General features: G+C 41.7%; 1 protein-coding gene across 2 annotated transcripts in view; it reads left to right on the top strand.

Moving 5' to 3' along the window:
- FER1L6 (fer-1 like family member 6) overlaps positions 1–24,941 on the top strand; it is a 77,652-nt gene that overhangs the window by 5,608 nt on the left and 47,103 nt on the right. For both annotated transcript variants that reach the window (XM_088051604.1, XM_088051610.1), the window contains exons 2-10: positions 14,300–14,382; positions 15,064–15,190; positions 15,796–15,850; positions 15,944–16,075; positions 16,770–16,832; positions 19,712–19,790; positions 21,254–21,410; positions 22,470–22,656; positions 24,252–24,444. In XM_088051604.1, the coding sequence (XP_087907730.1) occupies positions 14,300–14,382; positions 15,064–15,190; positions 15,796–15,850; positions 15,944–16,075; positions 16,770–16,832; positions 19,712–19,790; positions 21,254–21,410; positions 22,470–22,656; positions 24,252–24,444 (1,076 nt within the window). The remainder of the gene's footprint in view (positions 1–14,299; positions 14,383–15,063; positions 15,191–15,795; positions 15,851–15,943; positions 16,076–16,769; positions 16,833–19,711; positions 19,791–21,253; positions 21,411–22,469; positions 22,657–24,251; positions 24,445–24,941) is intronic.

Here is a 24,941-nt window from a genome sequence, read left to right as displayed (position 1 = left end):
GAAGGATTTATTTGGGATTAATACTTCCCTGCCCACCAGTCAATGGTTACACTCACGTGCAAACAATCTACTGATAAAACAGAAGCATCTTTGCAAATGTCACTGCTTAATTGACATTCACAGTATATTCTATGCCATCACTGGAGGGTGATGACCCAGCCAGCAGTCTTGGGGCTATATTGTTGGGCTGTATTTTTGGTCATGAGAGACACCTGTACCGAGCAGAAGGCAGAGCCTTCTTTCCCCATCAGAGCATGTGAGGCACTGATCCTGCTCTTGGCACTGACAGGGTTTGGTACAAAATAGGGCAGCTCTAAATGTGTTTCATATCCATGGCCCAGGCAGCCTTCTACAACCAGAGATGTAAGGGAGGGAGAGGAATTAAACCACTGTGATTTAACACATACCTTGACAAGAGACTAACCTCTGACTTGGGATAGACCACCACATCCAAAATATACATTATACTGTGGGCCAAGTGCACCCGGATGGGATTTATGGTTCCTCTCATTTCCTAGCCCCACAATAATTTGCTGACAAATCTTGCTAGTGGACTTGGGGAAGTCAAAGACTAAGTATATTGTGAGTACTGTAAAATAACAAACCCCTTGGGGAGAGGTAGATTGCACAGCTGACCTGCAAAGCACGGGCTGAATACTGAGGTCTGGCACGGCCTGGGAACCACTGCCTGTGAGAAATGGCTCTGCAAGGGATGCCTGTCTGCCTGGCTTCACAGAGCAAGGCTTGGTCAGGAACAGTTCCTGCCCCAGGCATGTTTTAACACTCACAGGGCACTAAGTCAGGGATCATCACTGACTATAGGCAGATTACAGACCCCTCCAGGCTGACCTGGAGTGAGACTGCTCTGTGACTTGGCAGCTGAGCAGGTTTCTTTTGCAGACCAGCACAGCCCTAAGTCTGTCACTGACGCTTCATTACTTCTGCAGATGCAGTAGTTTTTATGACTGCACAAGTAGAACCAAAGGCATTAGTGGGGTCTGAGTCACTTTGTGCTGCCTGAGTCACTTTGTGCCACCTGAGCCACACTGCAACACCTGCTGTACAAGCAGGGAGATGGAAGGGGAAGCAGGGGCACGGAGACCTGCCAGCAGCTGCTCACCTGCTTTGAGCAAAGTTGGGATTACAGTTCAGGGCTCTTGAGTACCACTTGCTCCACCCTTTTGTATGTCTTTATATCCCTGAAATAAAAAATTTAATAAAGCAAGTGTTAAAAGACTGAGTTAGGGATGGTATCAGAACACTGAGGTGCCCCTGGGCAGGGCACTGAAAGTAATACTTCACTTCCATAAGCACATATTATATTTCTCAAATCTGAAATATTTTTCTTTACATCAGAGCATCCATCTGTTCAATATTCAGGAAGAAATACACTCACTGAGGTAATCCAACAGCATTGTCCCATGCTGTCCTGGTTTTGCAGAGATCAGCAGGTTCTGTCTCTCCATCCCTGTGTGACCACCTTGCAACCTGCTCCGCAAAGCTGTAGGAAGCATTGGAAAATGCTCTTGCTATGGCCCTGTACAGCCCTTGCATATCTGCACTTCTCTTGGCCCTTGGTCAGCTTTGCAGCATCATTTAGACAAGCCAAATTTTGCTCTTTATACTTGGCTTTATCAAACTTCTTTATTTATTTTCACCTGGATCATTGGTTAGATGCCTCTACATTGTTTTTGACCTATGTGTTATTCTCTGAAAAATTAGAGAAATCCCATTAGGGATTTATATTTTCATTAGGGAAATCCCATAAACGGCTACCTGGTCAGTGAGAGAACACACCAATTTGTACCTGCTGAGTGGACAGCCTATTTAATGTCTTTTTCTAACCAGGTATCACTTTCTCCAAAAGATGTTGTTCCAATGCTTTGAAGACTCCCTGTCAGCAGATGATTTATGCTTCTTGTTCTCTGACTTCCTGCAAAATGAAGTCACAACTGTTTATAGCTGCTTGTAGTTGGCAGCAACACGCCCAGTTTGGTACCATCTGGAATCGTAGAATAGTTTGGGTTGAAAGAGATCTTTAATGGTCATCTGCTCCCAATGCCCTGCCATAGGCAGGGACACCTTCAACTAGATCTGATTGCTCAGGGGCCTGTCCAGTCTGTCCTTGAATGTAGAAGTGGAGACCACCTGTCCCAGTGGAACAAATGGCACCAGGTCCCTCAGGGTCTCAAAAGTGCTTGAGAACAATATTCTGTACCCATTAAAGAAACTGAACACAAAACATGTGCCTGGGGTAGTTGGGAGGAACCATTTTGCCCTCAGATGCACCAGCCCATCTCTGTAAATGCTATGGTTTTGATCAGAGCTCTTTTCAAACCACTGAAGTCTGATGCTCTTCCCAAGGGACAGGTAAATCTTTTAAATCCATTAACTGAAGAGAACACTCAAAGCTACACAACTTTATTGATATGGCAGGAGCGAGGCTGGAAATAGACTCTATCTTGACTTTCTTCTCATCTCTGGCCTTCCACAGGAGGCTGGACTTAGCCCAGGTCTGGTCTACCTTTTTATGACAGGAGAGGGGCTGAGTCACTTTTTTAACATATTGACTATTGAAAACCTCCCCTTATGTAAACTTTCTATTTCTTGACACTCCTAAGTTCCTAAGCATCCTATAACTTGGTGTTGGGCACAGCTCCCACCTTGATTTATCAGGCAGCTCAGAGAAACACCCACTCTGTAAATACAAGGGAGTTTCTGTTCAGCCTCAGATTCATAAAATGAACATGCCAGCACTTTCTGTCCTTCTGTTGCTGTGGCACAGAGCAATCCATCAGGCAGAGGGACTTCTGTCCCATGGTGCCTGGCTGAGGCTCACAGCTGGTGCAGGGCTGTTCCTGCTGGGTGAGAGTGGGAGATGCAAAGCTGAACAAAGCTGAGCATGGACAAAAATGATTTAAACAAATATTTAACAAATATTGCTGAGGTTGGGGAGAAAAGGGGTAAAGCTTGGTAGAGTGTTCCCCCTCAGGCAGTGATTTGTGATGTGTTTTGTGGTCTGTGATGGGCAACTGGTGAAGGCGGGGTTCCTGTGGGGCTCTTTGCTGCTGCACAGCTGGAAACTGTGTTTTCCCTTGTTTTCCACCAGTTTTAATAGAATGCAGTTAATCACCTGCTGATAAAAGTTTCACTTTTAGCTACCACCACCCTGAAGCCGGTTCTCCCAACATGGGGACTGTGCCCCTCACCCAGCTCTTACTGTGTGCCACAGCAATCGCCAGGATTATTATGGTGACGTTTTTCACTGTCTTTGATACAATGGAAGGTAAAGACCAGGACCCCACTGTGTTTGGGTCAGGGTATGTTCACAGAAAGCCTCAGAGAGTCTCACAGAGTCTCTCAAAGTCTCTGAGAAAGTATTGAAGAGTTTTTAGTTTCACTAGCAAAGAGTGAGAGGAATGGAATTGTCAATACTATAGTCATGCACATAGGAAGTATCTGATCTAAATCAGATCTAAATGGTCTGATTTCATTAATTTAATGTCTAGCTTCTACATGGCACCCATGGATTTTCTAGTGAGTAGTAATAAATGGAAAGGGTAGTTCCTGGAAGAACACTCTCACTGTACTATGTGCTCTGGAAACATGACTTGATTTCAGTATGTATGGATACACACATGGAGTCTGCTTCTGCCCTACTTGTTGCACAGCAGTTCTGGAAACATAAACTTCAGAAAACATGGGCTGAAGTTGCACCTGGAACGTGGTCCTTCACAGCAACAAGAACAGGAGATCCCACCCTCACAGCCTTTCCTTGCTGTTATAGCACTCAGTTATAAAACAGTCTGTGAGATTTCTTGCCAGCCTTGCCAGTCTGGAGGCACATGGACTGAGGAGCAGTGTACATGTTTACATCCACTTAAAAAAGCCCTGTTGGCAGCTCAAGGCGGGCATCCCATATGGCCTGAAGGCTGATTTACACCTCTTTACACACTGAATCTTAACTGTTACATTTCTTAAGTCTGAAAACATTTCCTACAGATTAAGCAGTCAAGACAAACTTACTCTCTACTTTCTCCTTCAACGAAGTGTCAAGAAAAGAAAAGAAAAGAAAAGAAAAGAAAAGAAAAGAAAAGAAAAGAAAAGAAAAGAAAAGAAAAGAAAAGAAAAGAGAAAAGAAAAGAAAAGAAAAGAAAAGAAAAGAAAAGAAAAGAAAAGAAAAGAAAAGAAAAGAAAAGAAAAGAAAAGAAAAGAAAAGAAAAGAAAAGAAAAAAGAAAAGAGAAGAGAAAAGAAAAGAAAAGAGAAAAGAAAATAAAAGAAATTAATTAGGTCAGGGCAGCTGATGAATGGTCACCTCAGCTTTTGCTACTCAAATGCTAACTGAGTCCTCAAAGCAGAGCCACCATGTCCAGCTGAGCAAAGGGGATGTTATTGGATTGCTTCAGCTTTTATGGGAAGCTTTGCCCAGTTAGAAAAAAAGCTGTTTGAGACCTGGATGGTGTAGGGGGCTTGCAGCCTGACAGAGAAGCTCTCTGGAGAGGTAAACAGAATTTGGTTGCCTAACAGGATGCTGCTGAACAAAACTGATCATCCTCTGGTGTGCCCAGGACTCTGTCTCCTTGACAGCTTTTTCCTGCGGAGCTGCCAGTTCTGCAGAACTTGGTTGCAATTTCTAGGACAGGGTAGTGAAACCATTCTGTGCAGGTCATGAATCATTTCTCAATTCATCCCTGCAAGAGATATTTTTTTAAAATTATTAATTAATTATTTTTTTTTAATTTTAGCAGACTGAGCAACCCTTCCACTGAAAGGGCTCACTGACTGCTCCCGATGTTTAGGACTTCATCTAGGAGCAGGGTGCTTTAAAACCTTTTTTTTTGGTGAAAGTGCTTAGGAATGGCTGTGCTGTGTGGGATGTCCCAGGGTACCACACCATTCTACTGTCAGCCCAGTCTGCCTGGGCTGGGTGTACTGCTACATGCTTTTATCCATGTTTCAATTCCTTCCTTAGCATAGTTCATGCTTTTTAATGAGAAAGTTATTAAGCCTTTTAAGGGAAGTAGATAGTAGCTGCCTGTGGCATTGGCACATTATTACCCAAAACTGAGAAAGACGCAGTAGATAGAAAAATTAAGAAAAGAAATTGAAGAAGGGTATCCCCAGTAAATGCCAGCACAAGAACTTGGGGCTAATTGCAAAATTCAGAAGGATGAATGAATAAAAAAATAAAAGCATTAATTTTCTGCTCCATTGGAGAAAAAGGAATTTTGCATATGGTTTTTACAGATATAGGAGCATATGAGATATCTGATTTAATTACCATTTCTCCTCTGAGCAGAGCTGTGCTCAACCGCTCAATTCAAACAAGAGTGTGATGGATGCTGGTGAAGGCAGGGCAGCTTCTGGACAGCTAGGCTGGAATCTTCTTGAACAGAAGAAGAGCAAATAAGCCTGACCTGCAGAGGCACCCATCTCCCTAAATTCCACTGAAAGAAACAAAAGGATAGAGAATTTTGACCCTGATTGATTGCTTGGGTTAAGCTGCCTATTGTAGTTTAATTTCTCTGCAATTTTTCACTCCAGCAAAATTACTGATACTTCACATGCTATGGGTACTTCATCACTGCAGGGAATTTAATTATGTATTTTGGGAATAATGAATCCTCCTGCTGGGGTTCAAATGCTTAATTCCAAAGGTGTCCTTAAAAGAGATGTTCACCTCAGAGTAATATAGTGTCCTCTTTAAAGGCCAGCTCCCATCAGACAAAGTTAGGAACAATGTGAAAATGGCCTTTGAGAAGTGCAGAACAAAAGTGATCTTGTGCCTCTAATTTGTTCTCAGTAAGGACTGAAGTATGTCCAAGAGGAAATGTCAAGGAAGCAGCTGTACTTATAAGACTGGAGTCAAGAGCTGTGACTAATATAATGGTTTATTAACTAAGAATAAGAGATATTAATCCTTTGAACTGGGGAGGTTGGAGGAGTAGAATGGGGAGTCACAAGCCAGAGCCTTGTACATTGAGCTGCAATAGAGAGAAGTTAGGCAAGCTATGTGAGGAAAAAGAAAATAGACCAAAAGAAATTATGTCCTTATTAAAAAAGAAGTGAGTGCAGATACAAGAATACTCTAGATAGGCCTATTTTTCCAGAGACTGGTTGCTAAGACTGTCTGAAATCTAAACCTTTTCAAGGTGTCTTGGTGAGTGTGATAAATCTGGTGTCCTTTTAGCTTGGAACTGTTGTTCAAGAGCAGTGCATGGCTTCCACAACACACTGGCTCCTGCAGATCTCTGCAGAGCAAGAGGAGTTAATGTTCGCACTGAGATAAATCTTTGTTCTTGTTCAGTGTTTACCAGATTGACTAACCAGGCAACACATTTGCTACCAGCAAGAAGCAAACTTAAATGCAAATAGAACAAGAGGACACAGCCTCAAATGTGGCCAGGGGAGGTTTTAGATAGGATATTTCAAAAGAATTCTTCACTGAAAGCGTTATCAAGAAACGAAACAGGCAGCCCAGGAAAGCGGCTGAGTCACCATCCTGGAGGTATTTAAAAGACATGTAGATGTGGTACTCAGGGACATGGCTTAGTGGTGGACTTGGCAGTCTTAGCTTAATGGTTGAACTTGATGGTCTTAGAGGTCTTTTCCAACCTGATTGGTTCTATAAGCTCGGAAAGCCCATTCACAATGTAAGAGGTAGAGACTGAAAGAAAAACAGCAGGATGGAGCCCTCAACAGTGATACCTCAGGCCCACAGGTATGCCTAATACTGTCAGGAAATCTTCCATTTAAATTAAATTCAGCTAATTATATTAAAAGACTTTTTCTTGAGGGAAAAGAAAATCAACAAGTCCTTTAATGCTTGTTTAGCTGCTCCTGGGGGGTGTGATAATTATTTCTGGTAGGATATAGTCTATAATGCCTTGTGCCATCTTTAATAATTTCTAACTGCACAAAGTCATGGGAAATCCTTTACAGTTCAGCAAGTGAGGATTCAAGATCCCTGCAGAGGAGTAAAAAACTCTAAGAGGTGCAGGAACAAGAAAAGGGATATCTCTGCATGTAATAACTGCATTCTTTATTTTGTATGCCTGTGTTAGCATTTAGTAGCTAATTTAATTTAGTTAGATCTAATTCAGTTAGATCTGTTACCCAGCTCTTGTGTATTGACACAAGAAAAGTTGTTGAGTATGACCACTAATTTGCATCTGCTCAGGATGTGGCTTCCTTGTTGTCATGACTCATGATGCATAAGGATGCTAAATAATAAGTCATTGGTTTTCTGCAGAAGGGACAGGGCTTGGAAGAAACCTGGCTGTATGTGCCAGGGTAAATGGCCAGTGTGTGCAGATATACTGTGCTGTAGTGCTGCTGTTCCTGAAGCCTTCTCAAAGTTTGGAGTTTTAGATAATTTATGGCAGAACTGTGCACAATTCAACGGTTCAAACTACAGGTTCCTCAGAGTCCATATCATTATACCTGGTATTTCTTCTTCTGCATCTAGGGAAGTGATTTTTTAAATTAAAATGCTGAAAAACATGGAAGCAACCATGTCAAACCAGTTTCTGCCTCCCAAGAAGGGCCAAAGGTGCATAATTGGAAGTACAGTTTGTGAAACAGGTATGAGCACAGCCTCAGCAAAGAAAGTTTATGAGCTGGATGGATATCAGACCCTCTGTCCACAAACTCCGTAAATGTGCCTGAAATCTCTTTGAATTCTCTAACTCAACAACCTCCTTTGCAATGTGTGATTTATGTGTCTCACTGGAGAACACCTCATTTGTTCACACCCTCATTTGTTTTAAACTTGTAGCCTGATAATGTCATTGAGCACTGTGGTTTTGAGGTCTGGGGAGTAAAACTGAGACACTCCTTTTCTATCCATCTTTCCATGTCACTCATTATTTTATGGCTCACTTCCAAAGAACACTTCAGGTGTGGTTTAACAATACAGTAAACCCAGGTGCCTCTCAAAGACAGGGTGATCACATGAGACTGTGATAACTATGAATGAATTCACCTTCCTGCTCAAGAATTCTCCAAGAATGGATTAGTTTGTTCACTATCAGGCTTTATGCTGAATTAGATATAAATTTGGCAAAAGCTTGTGCTGTGTGCTTTGATCTTTCAGACAGAAACATGATAATGAACCCATACCTGATTCAAATCCATGCCAGGTGACCCAGCCATGCACAGATTTGGTATTTATGATCAGGGAATGACTAGAACAGGAGAAACATCCTATGAGGTCAGATCCCATATCCATTTGGCAGGGTGCTCTTCTACAGCAGTAGCAAAAGAGGGGGATATTCAGGGAGAGCACATGAGCCTGGGCACTTTCTGTGGTCCATTCTCCTTAGAATCCAGAACATTTTTTTCATGAGTGTTAGTGGATACCTCCCCATCCAGTCCTTTTAGCATTTTCAGTCTTGTTTCATCAAGTGCATCCTCATTCTAGTGTTGTGTGTTATACTGAGTAAGAAGCAGCTCTGCTTTTACCCTATTTGCCAGTTTAAATTTATAAAATTTCATCCTATTTCATCCTATTCATCCATCCCACTCAGTCATCTCCTCTCCAAATGAAGAGTTACAGCTGTTTCAGTCTGTCATAAACTGACTTTTCCCACCCTTTTGCTGTGCCTTCTCTAACTCTGTTGCCTTATTTGAGATGTGGAGACCAAAGCCACACACAGAATGTGAGAAATCAAACTGATTTATTCTGTGATCCTGTGTTGACCTTGTGTAGGCTCACAGTGCTTTAGAGGCAAACTGGCCCTCACTCCATTCCTTCTGACACCCATCCTAACAACAGCCAGCACAGTGTGGATGTTTTTAACTGATGCTGCACACTGAGCTGCTGATTCAGAGGCCACCAGGGATGACTCCAGGACCATCTTCAAGTGTTTTGTTGCCAGTTCAGCGCTTCTCAGGCATGCTTCATTATTTTTACCTCACTGCATGATGAAAAACATGAAAAACACAAGCTATCATCCCTTTCTCAGGCTGAACAGACTCTGCCAGGACCCTCTTTTGATCACACTTCGGTGTTTTCTCTGCATTGCTGAGTTTTGCTTTTGAGATGGGGAGACAATGCAGCAAGCTGTAGCCAAAATGCACTAATTTAGTGGCAAAATATGTTCCCTGCCATATTTTTATTTAATTTCTTAAGCTTTCTAATGGCCGATTTCACGTTTTGACTGCCGCAGTGCAAGAAACAGAAGTTTTATGCAGAATTACCCACAAAGACAACAGAATTTAATAGCTATGTAAAAACTATTCTCGAATGCACAGAGCCAGTGTGTAACTAATCCTCACCACTGTATTGTCAACTTGTAATTTTGTTTTCTTATCGATGAGCTATTAATAGTTGAGATGAGACATGTAAAATCAGAGTGTCACATAGATATGAAAAACCCTGAGATTCAGAACTGATACCTCTGGGTGTGCCAACACTTATTTCAATTGCAGTTTGTCATGCAGGATTCTATATTCACCTTCTTGAAGAGTTGAAGCTTTCCCATTGAAAATCCTTGGACCTGTCAAAACAGCAGAACCAGGGGGAAATCAGGAAAAGTGTAAACAGGTTAAGGCAGCTCGTAAAAGCTCCAAGCTTTGAAAGAACCACAGCAGAAATAATGGATTTGGGAATAAAGGGAGGTTCTTTGCTGAAGCAAAGGATGAAAGATCTGACAGTACACTGAACAAAGCAACCCTGCACTGGGAAGCAGAGTGAATTAAATGAATAAATTGGTATAGTCTTCCCTTAACTTCTATAATCCTGAGAAAAGAAGGCATGAAATGAGTACATCAGTAACCACTCTTTAAGATTTTTTTTTTGCTTTCCATATGCCCAAGATCACAGAATTTATTTTATTCAGCCCTCCTTGATAATTAAATGTAGTTCAATAAATTTCTTCTCTGGGACTTCATTTATAATCACAAATGACATACTGTCTTAATAAAAAATGCTTCTGAGTTAACCAACTGTGCTTATGTGACTGTTTTAAATTTATTAGACTTTTCATTTTGAAATCACATCTTTGTCTTGTAATTATATTTTATTCTTTAGAAAAAGGGATATAAGTTATGAGATAATTTCCTTGGCTAGTACATATTATGGAAGGGATAAAATGAGCCAAGAGTCATTCCTAAGTTTTAGATTCTTTTTTTCTTCATTTGAAAAGAAAAGAAGAAACATTTTTATAACTTAGAGAATTAGGTTCCTTTTGCTTGTGTTTATTTCATGGAAATTAGAACGACTCATGTTGATAATTATTCACCTAGTGCAGTACTGTTTGATCTACTAAAAAACTCTTGAAAATTAAGTTACATTGAAAGAAGTGGAATTTTAAGGAGCTGAATAAAAACTCCACCAAGACATCTTACAAAATGCAAATAACAAAATGCAAAGATAAAACCCCACCTATCAAATTTTATGTTCGTGTGTAGGAAGGCAGAAGGCTTTTTTCCTCTTTCTTCAGTTTCTACTTCCTAGCCAAGGCAATCACTGTACTCACGGCTTACAATCTTGAGGCACTGGAGCTGGCTCAAGCTGAGGTGCACAAACCTGTGATTGTCCCTGAACTAAATCATTTTGATGGTTCCAAAAGGTTTGCTGAGACTGCTGCTTCCAGGGAGGAAGGGACTTGAGGGCAAAAAAGCGGGGCAGCTGCTCCCATAAGGACTTTCTGCTGGCAGGAGCAGGCTGGCAGAGCTCTCAGCTGGTCCGTCTGAGAACTGGATGGTCTCATAGGGAGTTGTGTTGAATAAAACAGGCTTCATCTTCGTGTCTGTCCTCTGTGTTTCCAGATCTCACTCCCTGGTTTCTTTCCTCTGTGCCCACCAGGAGTGCAGCTCACACACCAGCACAAGGGAGGGGCATCTCAAGGCTACAAAGTTGGAACTTGACAAATATCTTGGTCTAATGTAGCTAAGCCCAAGGCTGGGTTTTGCTTGACCAAGTTCTAGAAAACTGCATGGAGAAGGGGCTCTGTGGAAGGGGACAGAAGGACCCTCCTCGAGGTACACATGCCTGTCCTTAGAGGATCAATTTATTCTTCTGACTTTGTAAGTGATGGAGGAGTGTTTTAGAGCATCCTACAGTGAGTGCCTAGAGTGAGGTAGATAACCTGCACCCTAGAAGTGTCTGTCTCTGGATGGTTTGTAACCATTCCCACAGCAGGAAGCCAGTCTCCTCCTACATCAACCCTTCAAGCATACAGACTTCTGAAAAGATTTTGCTGGAAGAAAATACCAAGTTTAAACAATGAGGAGGAACTCTGAGGTTCAATATTAGTAACATTTGAACTGTCATGCTGACAGCTCTGAAGTGTATTTTTTTGCCAACTTCCCTTTAAATTAGACTGAAAATTGCAATTATTTGCTATCTAAGAGAACATTATACTGTAAAAGAAGTGATCACAAAGTCTCTGTGATGATGGGACAGCTTAGATGAAAAGGAAGAGCATGAAAGCAATTTTTTGAAAGCTGGACGCTGGCATGGATGAATCTTGACAAGAAGAGAATGAAATTTGTGAGTCTTTTTTTCAAGGTATGAAAATTAATTCATACACCCATTGGACCTGTGGCACAGATAACAGAAAATGAATACTTATGTTGACAGAGATCTAAATTCAACATGGTCTGAATGTATTCAAATGCTGTGGTATGGTTGGTGTCCCACTCTTATTTACTATTTATATCAAGAAAAACTCAATGAATTACAGTCATAAAGTAAGGTCCACATTCTACTGTGTATATGCAGAAAAGAAAAAGTCTCCTAAGTTCAGATTTTTTTGCAATCTCCATGTGAAAGGAGCTGGGACCCTCAGTCCTCTTTGAACTAAGAAATATTCTTGATTAGCTGAGATGGCTGATTTTTAATTGCTTCTCATCAAAGCACTTAAAACAGGAAACCTCTTGGTAGCCTGTGAGAACTCTTTCATCTGCCTTTTCTTTGGACAGGAAATTGCTTTACTCTGTCTCAAATTAATTTGTAAGACCCACGAAGGAGCAAAACCTCTGTTTATGCATCATGTAGCATGTGGGGGTTAAATCTTTGCTGAAGTTTGTGAGTAATATCTATAACACTAACAACCTCCAGCCCCCCCACAGGTCCATGACAGGTGAAGCAGTTTTTCTGCACCCCTGTCTCTCCTGATTTCCCATGTTTGTGCCTTGCTGACAGCCAGGAGGCCCTGTGGGGAACATGGGAAACATTTCCTCATGATAGCATTGGGGTTTACCTAGAGGAGGCACACAGTTTTATGCCTGGCTTAGGGATACAGACAGATATGGATAACTTTGGGGGCATTATCAAATCTGGTATAACTGCATAGAAGGTCCAAACTTTCTTTTGTTAAAATTTACAACATCTTGGGGGAGAAGGCATGGAATAATTTTCAGGTTTTCAGCAGTTAATTGAATGTAGGTCAAAACTGCAGCGAAAAACACTTTGTGGAAATTGGAAAAATGTTTAATTTTTTTATTCCTTTCATGAGGACAAACTGTCTACCACAAAAAGAATATCCACAGATCACTTTCAAGAAGCCTAACTGGTTATATTAAGCAGTATGGATGTTAGCCATGTGCACAATATTAGGGTGTGCACACAGACACTGGCTGACAAGTGGTTTACATATCAAAGTGATGGAGCCTGTTGTGAGGAACTGATTCATTCCATTCCCTGAAGACTTAATTTCCTTAGTTTAGACCCTTACAGAGGAGATTCTCTCTGGCAAATCCCATGTACAGAGAACGCTGCCCTGCTCTCTTGCTGAACAAACCCACACTCTTTGTTCCCATGGCTGAGCCTTGCAAGTGACCTGAGCTTGCTGCCTCCCCAGTTCTGGGGGACACATCTCTGCATGGTTTTCTTGGCTAGGGTAACCTCTGGGGTCAGGGTGCAGGAGAGCTCAGATACAGCCTGATGCTGTTTTGTGCCCAAACCTGAGACTGAATTCTGGTTTACTTCAAAGATGGATTTTGCTCTTGGCACCATGCAGTTATCCAAATCTTGGCTAGTTCTCTTTCTGTTACCCTGTGGCACCTTCTTCAGTTCTGTCTTAAAGCAGTTTCAAGTGTTATGTAAACGTAAGAATCATGGAAGACAACCCAGTTAACACATCAGGCTTTATTAATGGCCATTTCCTCCAGTCACTCTCTGACTCTTGCTTTGCTTGAAACACGCTTTTGTCTGGATGCTACATTTCCACTCGTGATGAGCAGATTTTAGCATTCTTTAGCACAAAGATGTTGTGCATTTTCTGCTATTGTACCCTGCATTGCTGACATTCCTCTTGGGCTGGCCAGTAAACTTAATCTGCTTGCTCTGAATACAACCTTTAAACGTTGCTAACTTCTCTTTCTAGTTTGCAGTTTCTTTTTCTCCACAGCTAGAGTTTGCAGATGATTTCAGATGTTTGAGCACTGGTCACTATCAGATTTACTCAGCTTGTAGTTGCCTGCTTGTTTTGGCTAGTTGGACTGTGTTTCTCCAGGTAAATTTTTATACCTATAATAACTGAGGCAAACAAAAATCCTCTAATGACAGAGGGAAAAAAAAATTGCTGAATGTTTGCCACTGCGTACTTGTGACCAAAAAAGAACCTGAAAAATGCTGCTATTGTATTAAATCCTTTGTGTTTGGCTCTCACCATTTTGTTTGTTTGTCAGTACATCCAATGGCATAAAATTCTCAAGCACCATAGACTGTTTCTCCCTCTGAAACACGTGGCATATTTATTGTCTCAGAAGAACTGAAGCTGGGCAGAGGTATCTCTAACACAGCTTGAAGACTAAGCCTTCTTCAGGCTTGTTCATTGCTTTGCTGATCAAGGGGAGTGAGAACTACCTAAATTATGTGGTGTATGTGCCACTGATAGCATGGGTGTCCTGGGTGTTGTGCCCAAGGTATTTACACAACTGACTTTATCTCAATTCAGTGGAAAACTGCTTTTTTTCTGGATCCTCTAATCTGCCTTTTATCTCTGGTCTTGTCACAGGCGTGAGCTACAAATGTGGGAAATCAGTGTATTGGAAATTTATCTTTGATTTCCTTTCTTTGCATCTTGCCATCTTGGTTTGAACAGAAGTTTTGGCTCTTGTCATATTATGTTTGCCTGTACATGGCCAAATTTTAAAAAGAACCTAATTTAGATGAAGCAAAAAGTCAGAGCTTTCTCTTGTTTGCTGTCGATAAAAGGAACTTCAGAATATAATGATCTTGCTTGGAAATCAAAACTTCCTCTTAACAACTCCTTGAGTTAAATTACAGTCCAGTACAGAAAAAGGGTTTGAAGATACTGCACTGATCAATTTTCTTTACTTTTTCAGAAAGGGGCTGTTTGCTGGCATGAAGCTGAAGAAAAAAAAAAAAGGCGAGAAAGGGCTGACAATTGCAAACAAAGATGCATTGGGTAAGGTCTCATAAATCAATATTGCAACGGGGATGAGCAGGTTGTGGAGGATTATATGAGATCTGATTTCATGTGAACTCATTTGAATTGTGTCTCCAGGCTTAGCATTGAAAAAACAGGCAGTAAACTTATCACTCCCAAATAAACAGAGAGCTAGTTCTTTTTGCATTAACTGTTTCATGAAGTTCACATTCAGATTGTGTGAGTTCATACCGCTCTATATGGTAAATTAAAAATTTCTGCCTCTTACCAAAAAGAGATGGCATCTTTTTGAGGGTTTTTTTCTACTTTACACGTAGGTAATTTACTTCAAGTGTGCAATTCCTCTGGAAGTTCTGCTTTTAGAAACCGTAACTACACAACCTGCATAGGCTGTGATGGCCGGATGGGCTGGCTCAATAAAGCTGGCAGCTTTACTCAGCTGGTGCCTGTTGTGAGTGCACACAAGGGGAGGAGAGTGGCTACAGTCACAGAGATGTGGCAAATGGTTTTGCACAGGCAAGGAGCTGCTGCTGTAATCAATGCTGCTCAATGCAGACCACGAGAGTATCCCTACCTGGGACATCCAAATAAGTAAAATATTTAGTTCATGATGATAGATTCACTGCTCTGCTCCAAGTGAGCTTCTTGCTACTGGAAATCAGATGTGGGTTTTACTTCCTTGTCTGTTTTCTTCATCAGGTGATCATGATGAAGCTGCAAATTTTCTCCACGACACTCTTGGAAGACAGGAAGAGGTAGAGGAAGACCTAATAAACAGTGATGCTCTGTCCAGTGCTTTTGGATCCTTAAGCCCAAATAGAAAAAGGTGCTCCTTCATGTATCTTACCTAACATGCCCTTAAACACCTTTTCCACCCTTCCTGGGTAGGGCATTACCCTTGAACAAAACATCTGACAGAAAATCTATTTGCTGACAGCAGTGATCCTTTCACTCCCACTCTCCCACATGACAGAGTGGAATGTACTTGTCAGCTCAGTGATGTCAGAGATATCAGATGCTATCCTGTGCAGGGAGAGATTGAAATGGATCCTGAGAGTGTCTCAGCTGTGCTAAGGAGCTCTGCTAAACAAAACAAGCCAAGGGAACAGCGATCTCTGTTGCAAAGAGCTTGTGTAGTTGTATTTTTCATACTGGAGAGGAATGGAGTCAGGTTTGATGGGGTCAATAAGTGAAATCATTGCTGTGCATGAAAGGTAGCACTAGTTTGTGTGGATGTAAAACATTTCCCTATCAAAAACTATATGTGAAAGACAGAGATGGTCTCTGCTGATGAAATCAAGCCTAACAGTTCACAACAAAGCTGTCTGCCATAAATAATATTCATTTACTGTTGAGAAGTCTTTCCAATGTGTGTCCAAGTACCAGCTCTTGCCTAGAGATGTCTAATGACTTCTTTTGTCATTTAAACAGGGCAAAGCTGGTGACCAGAATTCATGAAGAGGAGATGAAATCCCAGAACTACCAGGTGAGCAGGGGGTGACAGCCCCTATGTGCCTGTGAATTCCCCAGGCAGGCTCCAGGAGCCCAGGAGTGCCCATGGTGTCCTTGTGCCCCACAGATTGCCATCACCATCATTGAGGCCAGGCAGCTGGTGGGCGACAACATCGATCCTGTGGTGATCATCGAGATAGGTGATGAGAAGAAGCAAACAACAGTAAAGGAAGGCACAAATGCCCCTTTCTACAATGAAGTACGTGCTTTCTCTTAAAAAAGACACCTTCAATGGTTCTGGGTAGACTCTGCCATTTGGTAGCTCATAAGGGGTTGAATTAAGTTTGCAGCACTTCCACAACTGAGCAGGGAGGTCTCTTCAGGAGACAAAGCACCAGAAATAGCTCCCTTGGATTTTAGATCTGTTTGCCCTTTCTCTTCTCAAGGTCTGTCCAACCTGCTCCCCATCCTCTCTGACACATTCTGCCTTACCCCCACTGCCACTGCAGTTTTTTAAATCATCCATTTGGGATGGTAGCTTTTTCTACACTGCAACCCCCACACCTCCACTCCCTTTTCTACTATTTCATGATTTCAGCCTTTCCTTCACATATGTTTGTTCCAATTGATGACAAACAATACCAAAAAACCCACCCCAAACCAACAGGTCCTTTGGGTTTTCTTGTGCCTCCTGTCCCTTTTGACAATACCTTCTGATGCAGACTGAGGCTCATGGGCAGTTGTGAAGCAAGTCTTGTGCAGCCATGCAAGGAATAGAGTAGAAAACAAGCCTGGGCCGAGGAAAGAGTTTTGCTTTATCCACCACTTCCACCCAGCACCCCCAGCATCTCACTGGGGCTCTGTGCAATAACACAAATTGCTGAACCATGCAGCTGACAGCTCTGGCTGCCTGCCCAGGGATGATTCTCATCTTCTGTCCCCTCTTCCCACAGTACTTCGTGTTTGATTTCGTTGGACCTCAGGTGTTGCTCTTTGACAAAATAATCAACATCTCTGTAAGTACTTGGGAAAGCTTAGCACAGTAAGTAAAGGTCATTGCTGTTTGTGTCACTTCAACTCTAAATGATTCTTCACATAGTTAAAAATAATTAATTTTAGGTACCAAGAGTGCTAAAAAGTCAACATGAAGTATAGGAAAGAGGATAGCAGAGAGTATAAGGAGGAGAGTCAGCTGGCAGAGATTTGAAGGAACATACCCAAAAGGAAGATTTAGTCTGCATTTTCAGGGACACTGATTGCTGGTGTGGCAAACTGCAAGGTAGAATGAGAAAATTCAGCTTAGCTCTCTCTTCTCCTCACTGTCTTCATCCATCTAATTTTCAAGCTACCACTTGATTCAAATGACTGAGTTGAAACTTCTTGTTTACATCAGTTCCTCAGATGTAATTGTTTCTAACTAAATTAATTAAACTAATGCAGACACTTTTCCTCAGCAGGGCTCTTGGGCTGTCTGTGAGTGTCACTGCTTGGTTGCTATTAGCAGGGGAGTGGTCTCCAAGAGTTCAGGGCTGCTTCCATTGCTCACTGCTCACTGCAACTAAACTATATATATTATATATACTAAACTAAACTATAGGGGGACCTTATTGCTCTCTACAAATGAAACAAGGTTAGAGACAGGTGTGGGTTGGTCTCTTCTCCCAGGCAACAAGTGACAGGACAAAAGCAAATGGATTCAAGTTGGACCAGGAGAAATTTAGACTGGATATTAAGAAAAATTTCTTCACTGAAAAGGTTGACAGGCATTGGGATAGGCTGCCCAGTGAAGTGGTGGAATCACCATCCCTGGAGGGATTTAAAAGGCACGTGGATGTAGCAGGTGGGAAGATGGTTTAGTGGTGAACTTGTCAGTACTGGGTTAATGGTTGGGCTCCATCTTAAAGATCTTTTCCAACCTAAATGATTCTGTGAAATCTCAGAACTGCCCTGATGGAAGACATGCACGCTCTTGGACTTGGAGCATTAGATAATGATGTGCAGTTCAGAAGGCCGAAATTATGGAGCCATGTTAATTATCTTGTCTGAAACTCATCACCACATGTAGCAGAGCTGCTAAGAAATTAAAGATCTCATGAGACGCTGGACAGTGCTGTATTTGTATTATTTGGAAATATCACAAACTGTGCACTTCACAAACTTTTTTTTTCTAAAAGTCCATCCATTTTATTAGATAGAAAAGTTCTCTTTTTCTGAAGTGCTTTGTCTATTTCAACAATGTACACTGGGAAAGGATCTGTGCTGGTTGAGCTTGACAGCAACAAGCAGTGCTCAGGAGCTACAGGACACAGCACTGTCTACTTCCTTTTCTGAGCTGCTAATAGAGTGATTTTTGCCAGCTACAGAATAAAATGTGTTCATTTACACACGGACAACTGGACAACTAAGTTTTCAATGCTGGGAGTAAACTGACAGTCAGAATCCTAAAGTTCTATTAAAATCCACTGTATCACACTCAGAGCTCAAATATATGAAGTTCATAATTACATATTATCTGCATATCTGATCTTCTTTTATCTGAGAGGACAGAATTTACTGCAGGCTGACAATGGCTGACTCCTGTGTGCTGCTGATGCTGTTGGGGATGTATAGTTATTTTTTTCTCAGATATAGTCAGTCTTTCCAATCTCACATTCTTTGGATAAAGATTCCATATTTTGAGTGGTGGAGGGGAAAGTTCCAGTCCTCTGACTGCACTGGTGGTGTGGGAAAATGTGTAACTATTACCTGCTGTATATCTGCACAGTTTAATCAGGCTCAGAAAACTTTTTATTTATAGCTGATGAAGGTGAAACACAAAGACATTAAAGGCCTTCTAGGTAAAAATTACTTTAGGAAGAAGCTCAGTAACAACAATGAACTAACCTTGGGCAATGCTCATGTATGCTACTGAAAACAGAGATTCATTACCTTGCAACATACTTTTGGAGAATGCAATCTATCAGGGGAATAGAAACAAAGAGGAAATATGTGTGCTGGGAGTGAAGGAAATCCTGAGGGATGGAAAGTTTCACAGCAATTGCTCAGCATGGCTGTGAGTGGCTTTTCCACAACCAAGGAATAGGTTTCAACCTTTTAAGCTATTCTGAAACCAGGTGAGACACATTTTTTGAGAAATACAATTCTAGAGCAAATCTTCCCTTAGAAGAAGCCTCTGCCTAGTAAAGTGAACCACATGCAAATATTTGAAAACAAGACACAGAAATACACAGGTCTGGGAATCATGGCAATTGAAAATTATTAATTAAATTAAAATTAAATTAAAGTCATCACTTGGCTGGAAGAATACAGAGACAGACTCACTGGGGCCTGCTTGCCATCTAATTTACATCTATATCGCTTCTCTGATTTAATATTGTGGGGGGTAGATTAGAATTGAGTCTCTTGGTTTATGTGTACATTAAAATGTTGCCAAGAAACATTTAAATTCTTTCTCCTCCGAGTGTGCTCAGTTCTTATGGCAATTCAGCTATTGCACAGAAAGTGATAGGATTTCTGCAGCCTAATGTGAAACCAGTTACATCCCATGTGTTAATATTCATTATGATTTATTTAAAACTGTCAGGATAAGTAATATAACTGCACCTGTTCTGAAGGAACATCAATCTAATTCCTGTTCTTTATATCCCAGGGACCTGGGATACACCTGTGCGATTCCTCTCAGATGCAAATATATTGTTTCCTAAAATGGCACAATGTTGGGTAAAGAATGTGTTTCAAATACTTGCTGTATCTACTGTGACTGTGCCCCCAGTTTTGGGTGGTGCTGGATTTTGCTGCTTATTGCTTCTGAACCAAATGTGTTCTTTGGATGCTCTTTCTTAGACTGAGTGGGAGGAGACATAGTGACATTCTTTAATCAGCATTTTTCTGACAGGTTATGCACAATAAACTGATTGGGAGTGTGCTGATAGGCTCCTTTAAAGTGGATCTGGGGACAGTGTACATTCAGCCAGGTGAGTGGTGCATTTTCTGCCCTTTTTGTCTGTTAAGAGAGATTTGAGGCAGGGAAGGAGAGGAGAGGGAGATGTGCTGCTTTTCCACTTAGATGGTTGTTGTTTACACCAACTTAAAGCTTTTGGGAGAGTTGTTTTCCTATTCGGATAGCAGAGAACAAGCCAAACTCTTGGAAAACACCTTGTCAATCTGCCCATTGATGGACAGCATTTTTCAAGGATGGCATTTCTTTAAGTGGTCAGAGTGGGCAGCTGAATGATCTACAAAACCCAACTGCACTCATTTGTTACAGAGCATCCAAAGCTCTGTCACCTGTGTTGGGGTAGAAGGAGCAGAGGGAGGGAGACCAGGATGGAGAGTAGAAGGAATGGTGAGGAGAACACAAGACAAGAGGAGAAGCAGACCATAACAGGAGAGAGATGACAAAGAGTTCACCATGGGTCCACTTGACCTGTGATCTTCAGAGCTGTTCAGTGCTTTCTGAGATCTGAAGCTAAGAAAAGATCACCTACCACTCTTTTTCTCTTCCATAATTACTCAGGAACACGGTCTCTTGGTCTTTAGGAAAGAACATATTTAGGCCACTTGCTGTAGATGTCACACAGTTATAGCAAGAGTATAGAGTCATTCGGGCCACCCTCTGCAGGGTTGCTGTAAGAGACAGCAGAGAGGAATGGCCTATCCAGAGAATCAGATATCAGTTCTTGGTTGCTGTAAGAGTCAGTAGAGAGGAGTGAGCAGTCTACATCCGTGCTCAGGCTGTGTTAGTCCTGAATTCTGTCCCAAATCTCCTGCTCACACTTTAACAGGAGGGTGGTGTCTGAGGGTTGATCTTGAGCTCATATCTGTGCTACACTGTGGTCTTTCCTTCCCACTCCTTTACCCACCCAAGGTGATGTCCAAAGACTTAACATGAGATCTTAGGACCTTTCTTGACAGGGCTGTTGAAACAGGGTTACATCAAGGGCTGTTGTGGGTCAATTGTCTTTTCCCCCTTGAAAGATGGAGCTGAATGTGTTTCTGGCTAATTCTTCTTCCTCTGATATCTGTCCACTCTCATCCCTTTCTCAGCTATCTGCCGGCATTACAGTGGCCACAGCACCCAGCAAGGATTTTGCTGCCAGAGTTCTGAGATCTTCAGGCAGTTCTCGTCACAGAGGTGGCCTTTCCTCATAAAGACTCAGCTGTAGTTCAGTTGCTGAAATCTCACCCAGGCTTCCACTGGTCTTTAGTCATTGATCTCAGTAAACACTGATAAAAATGAGCTCCTTTCTGACAAGCCCTGGATCAATCCTATGCTTGCCTTTGTGATCACAAAATATTTTGGACCCTCTAGAAGTGTCAGCACAATCCTCCTGACAGCACAAACATTGTTTGATGTACCTTTTCTGGGAATGAAGGGGAAAATACTTGTATGTTTTTATATCCTCTATTTGAGTGTTTAAGCTTGTCCTTCTTACAGGTCATCAGTTTTGTGAGAAGTGGGCACTTCTCACAGACCCTGCTGACATTAGGACAGGAGCCAAGGGGTACCTGAAGTGTGACCTCAGTGTGACGGGGAAAGGTGATGCAATACAAGCTACACAGAAAACAGCTGATACCGAGGAACAGATTGAAAAGTACTGCAATAATTTGTTTGGTTTTTTTTTTTTTTTTTCTTGCTTTCTTCCTTACTAGGTGCCTCAATAAATCTCTGTCCTCCTTTCAGTCCTTTCCTTGTTAACTTGGGGTTAGTAGCAGGATAGCATTGTACACCTGGCTGTTCTCACATGCTCAAAGAGAGTTTCTACAATCCCCTCATCTAAACTGAAGGGCACATTAAGGTCACTTCTCTGCAGCTGATAGAATTGACCAAGTCCTGTTGGCTAAGCCAAATTACCCCTGGCAGAACGTTCATTGATCTGAAATCAATTAATTATTTCTTAAAGCAGGGAAGCAAGAAGAAAAAAAGTATGAGGAAAGCCTATTCGTTCTCCTCTCTCAGATGTGAGTGCATGGATATTTCCATATCCTTAGATAAACTCAAGCACATTATCATTCTTCTTGTAAGATACAGACGTCCAAGTTTGTAAATATGCTACCAGCATACTTTAAATTTTACTGAAGCAATGTTTCTGGTCAGTACTGACATCCTGGACCAAGTCTGTGGAAAGTCACCAAGCTGATGGGGGACTGGTGCACATAGTCTGTGGAGAAGGGTGGTGGGTGTTGGTTTTTGATCCTAAAGAAGAGCACTCAAAGAGGTATCATACATGAGGAGGGCAGAGACAGGCTTTTATCAGATAAGTGACTCTTTCCAATACACGGATGAGAGGCTTTGGAGGCAGGTAATAATAATGAAATTTCAGAACAGATTTTTTTTAACATGGAGATGGTCAAACAAAACAGGGGCCCAAAGAGGATGGGAAATCTCTGTCCTTGAAGATATTCAGAATTTACTGAACAAGGTCCTGAGAATCTCATCTAACTGGACCTGATTCTATATCACATATACAAATTTGCTGAGTAATGCCATATCATTTTCTTGTGGCAAAAATATTTTTTTTGATTCAGATGAAAAAGCAAATTCATACACCTTTAGGTGCATGCTAACACAAGGTCACAATGCTGTTGGAAAAAATATCACTTCATTGTCCAAGTTTTCAGTTTTAAGAAAACAGCTTCTGTTTTCCTTTCAGGAATCTCTTGATCCCCAAAGGCTTTCCATCTGAAAGACCATGGGCCAGATTTTATGTGAGAATTTACAAAGCAGAAGGACTTCCGAAGATGAACTCTAGCATCATGGCCAATGTCACCAAAGCATTCATAGGTGACAGTAAGGACCTTGTGGATCCCTATGTGGTGGTCATGTTTGCAGGTCAAATGGTAATTGGGATCCTCTTGATCACAAAAGTAGGCCTTCTTTCCTATTAGCTTTGCTACAGGCAGGTGATTATGCTGGTCTTCTTTAACTTATGGTTACATAAATTAAGTAAAGCATGTACCTCGATCATCAGAAAATGTTCAGTTCTTAAATTATGCAGAAATAAAGTCATGGAGACACTTAAGGCCAGCAGATCTAACATCAGCCTCACAGCAGTAGGTTAGAGGCAGGAAGCAGGAGGGGAAAGAGAATTCTGTAGCACTGTTGCTAAAACATAGAGTTACAAGGCAGTGATTTACCCAGTGCTGTATTAGGCGAGTGCTATGTTCTGGACTCCCTTGCGTGAAATAAGGAAGCAGGGCTGAAATCAGTGAATGTGGCTCAATCAGGGGTTTAGGGACAATTGTATTGATTTCTGAATTACTCTGCTGAAATTCAGGACCCTCTCAGCTTTCCTGTGGGTGGAGTAAGAATTTTAGCAGCCTGGCAGTGTTGCCTGGCTTCATTGCTCCTAGAGCAACTTGAGCATCAAACACGGTGTGACAGACTGCTGCTTAGAGAGGCTTCTGGCTCTGGTGGAAGAGGCATCTAGAGGAGGTCCAGGGTCTGCTTCCCCTGGGGTGCACCATGAAACAGTGTCAGGGAACCTGTCTTGATTATTGGTGTAAACATAAACAAAGGATCAAAACGGAAACTATTTTAAGCCAGCAACACTTTCTGTGTGCAAGGAAGCCTTAGGGACAGCTCAAATTAGTACTTCTTAGATATTTCAGGCATGAGAATGAGGCTCTTGGTGCTGATTGCATGTTTTGTCATGAATCCAAATTGCAAAGTACTACTGTGGGTTAAGACAGACAAATACATGCAGCACCTTCAGATTCAATGGAGGGCTGAAGAAGACAAGAATGGATCACTAATGTGAGTTTGCACATTGGTGTGCAAAATACAGCTTTATAGAGAGGGTAGGTGGGCTTTCTGACTCAGTTCTCTCCACTTAATGTGAAAGTGTAAGTCCTGCCACAGCAAGTGACTGTACAGACTGTGATACAGTACTGCCATCTCCTTAGGTTTGGAGGACTAGCTCCAGGACCTACCCATCTTGCACACAGGCATATGTCCAGAACATGACACACAATAATAATTTTTTATGCTGGATAAATTGCCTCATTTAAGGTAATCCCATTGGTACACACAGCCTGGCATCTGTAATGAATTTAGTTTTTTATAAGAAAAATTGCATCACCACTACCCAAATGTTTCAAAGAACATTTGAAAATGTGCAGTTTGTAGCAGAAATGCCAAAATCTGGCTTTACAAATACATTTTGTGGATAAGGGTCCTGAAGAATTAGATTGTATTACTGCTATGTGCAGGTGCTGTGTGCAGGTGAGAATTCTTTAGCCATAGTGTGGTCTTTTATTAGATATGGAGGGCAAAATGAACAAGCTAATAGAAAAGCCAAAGTACTTTCAAGGTAGGATATTTGTACTTTAAAAATGGCCAGAGAGATGCTGTTAAATGCAATTTCTGCTGTAGTCATTGCCATTCTCCAGAGTTCGACCCCTCTGGAATTAAATTTGCTGGACTTTTATTTCAGGGCCGGACAACAGTGCAAAAGAACTGTGCAGATCCAGTGTGGCACGAACAGATTATCTTCAAAGAAATGTTCCCTCCACTCTGTCGAAGAGTCAAAATCCAAGTCTGGGATGAAGGCAGCATGAATGACGTGGCCTTAGCCACCCACTTCATTGATTTGAAGAAAATATCAAATGAACAAGATGGTGACAAAGGTAATGGGGAAAATGTCTGTTCCAGGATATACCTTTAAGGTAAAATCTATTTGCATGGGATCTTGGCACTGGCTAATCCTAATTTAGGGATGTCCAGAGTTCAAGTGCTGGTTCTGAGCACCTTCTGTTTAATTTCACATTTATTACATTGTGCTCTATGCATGGTGGCTCTGACATTGTTGTTCTTGTTAAGGGGCTGCTGCATAATTTGGTACCATCTTTGTGACTGTGGCAATAGTCTACACTAATCTGTTGGGGATGACAGATGTAAGTTTATAGTTCATGTAAGTTTCTTTTAAACAATGAAGCCACAAACTGAAAATCACTGAAAATCAAAGGCAGAGCAGGCTTGTGTTTTTGATATACCTACTGGAAGCAAAGTGTTTAGGTAAGGCTCAGCTGGGTGCTATCACAGCCCAGGGAGGCAGCATGGACTAGTCTGTTATCCTCTGTGTGAGGAGAGGCTCACTATCTGGTAGCCTTGTTTATGTATTGTG

This window comes from Pseudopodoces humilis, chromosome 1, assembly GCF_049639895.1.
Source record: "Pseudopodoces humilis isolate 2021_Gansu_Grassland_sample_001 chromosome 1, ASM4963989v1, whole genome shotgun sequence".
NCBI classification, from domain to species: Eukaryota; Metazoa; Chordata; class Aves; order Passeriformes; family Paridae; genus Pseudopodoces; species Pseudopodoces humilis.
The sequence above is the reverse complement of the archived record's forward strand: the minus strand, read 5'-3'. Positions and strand labels throughout refer to the sequence as shown.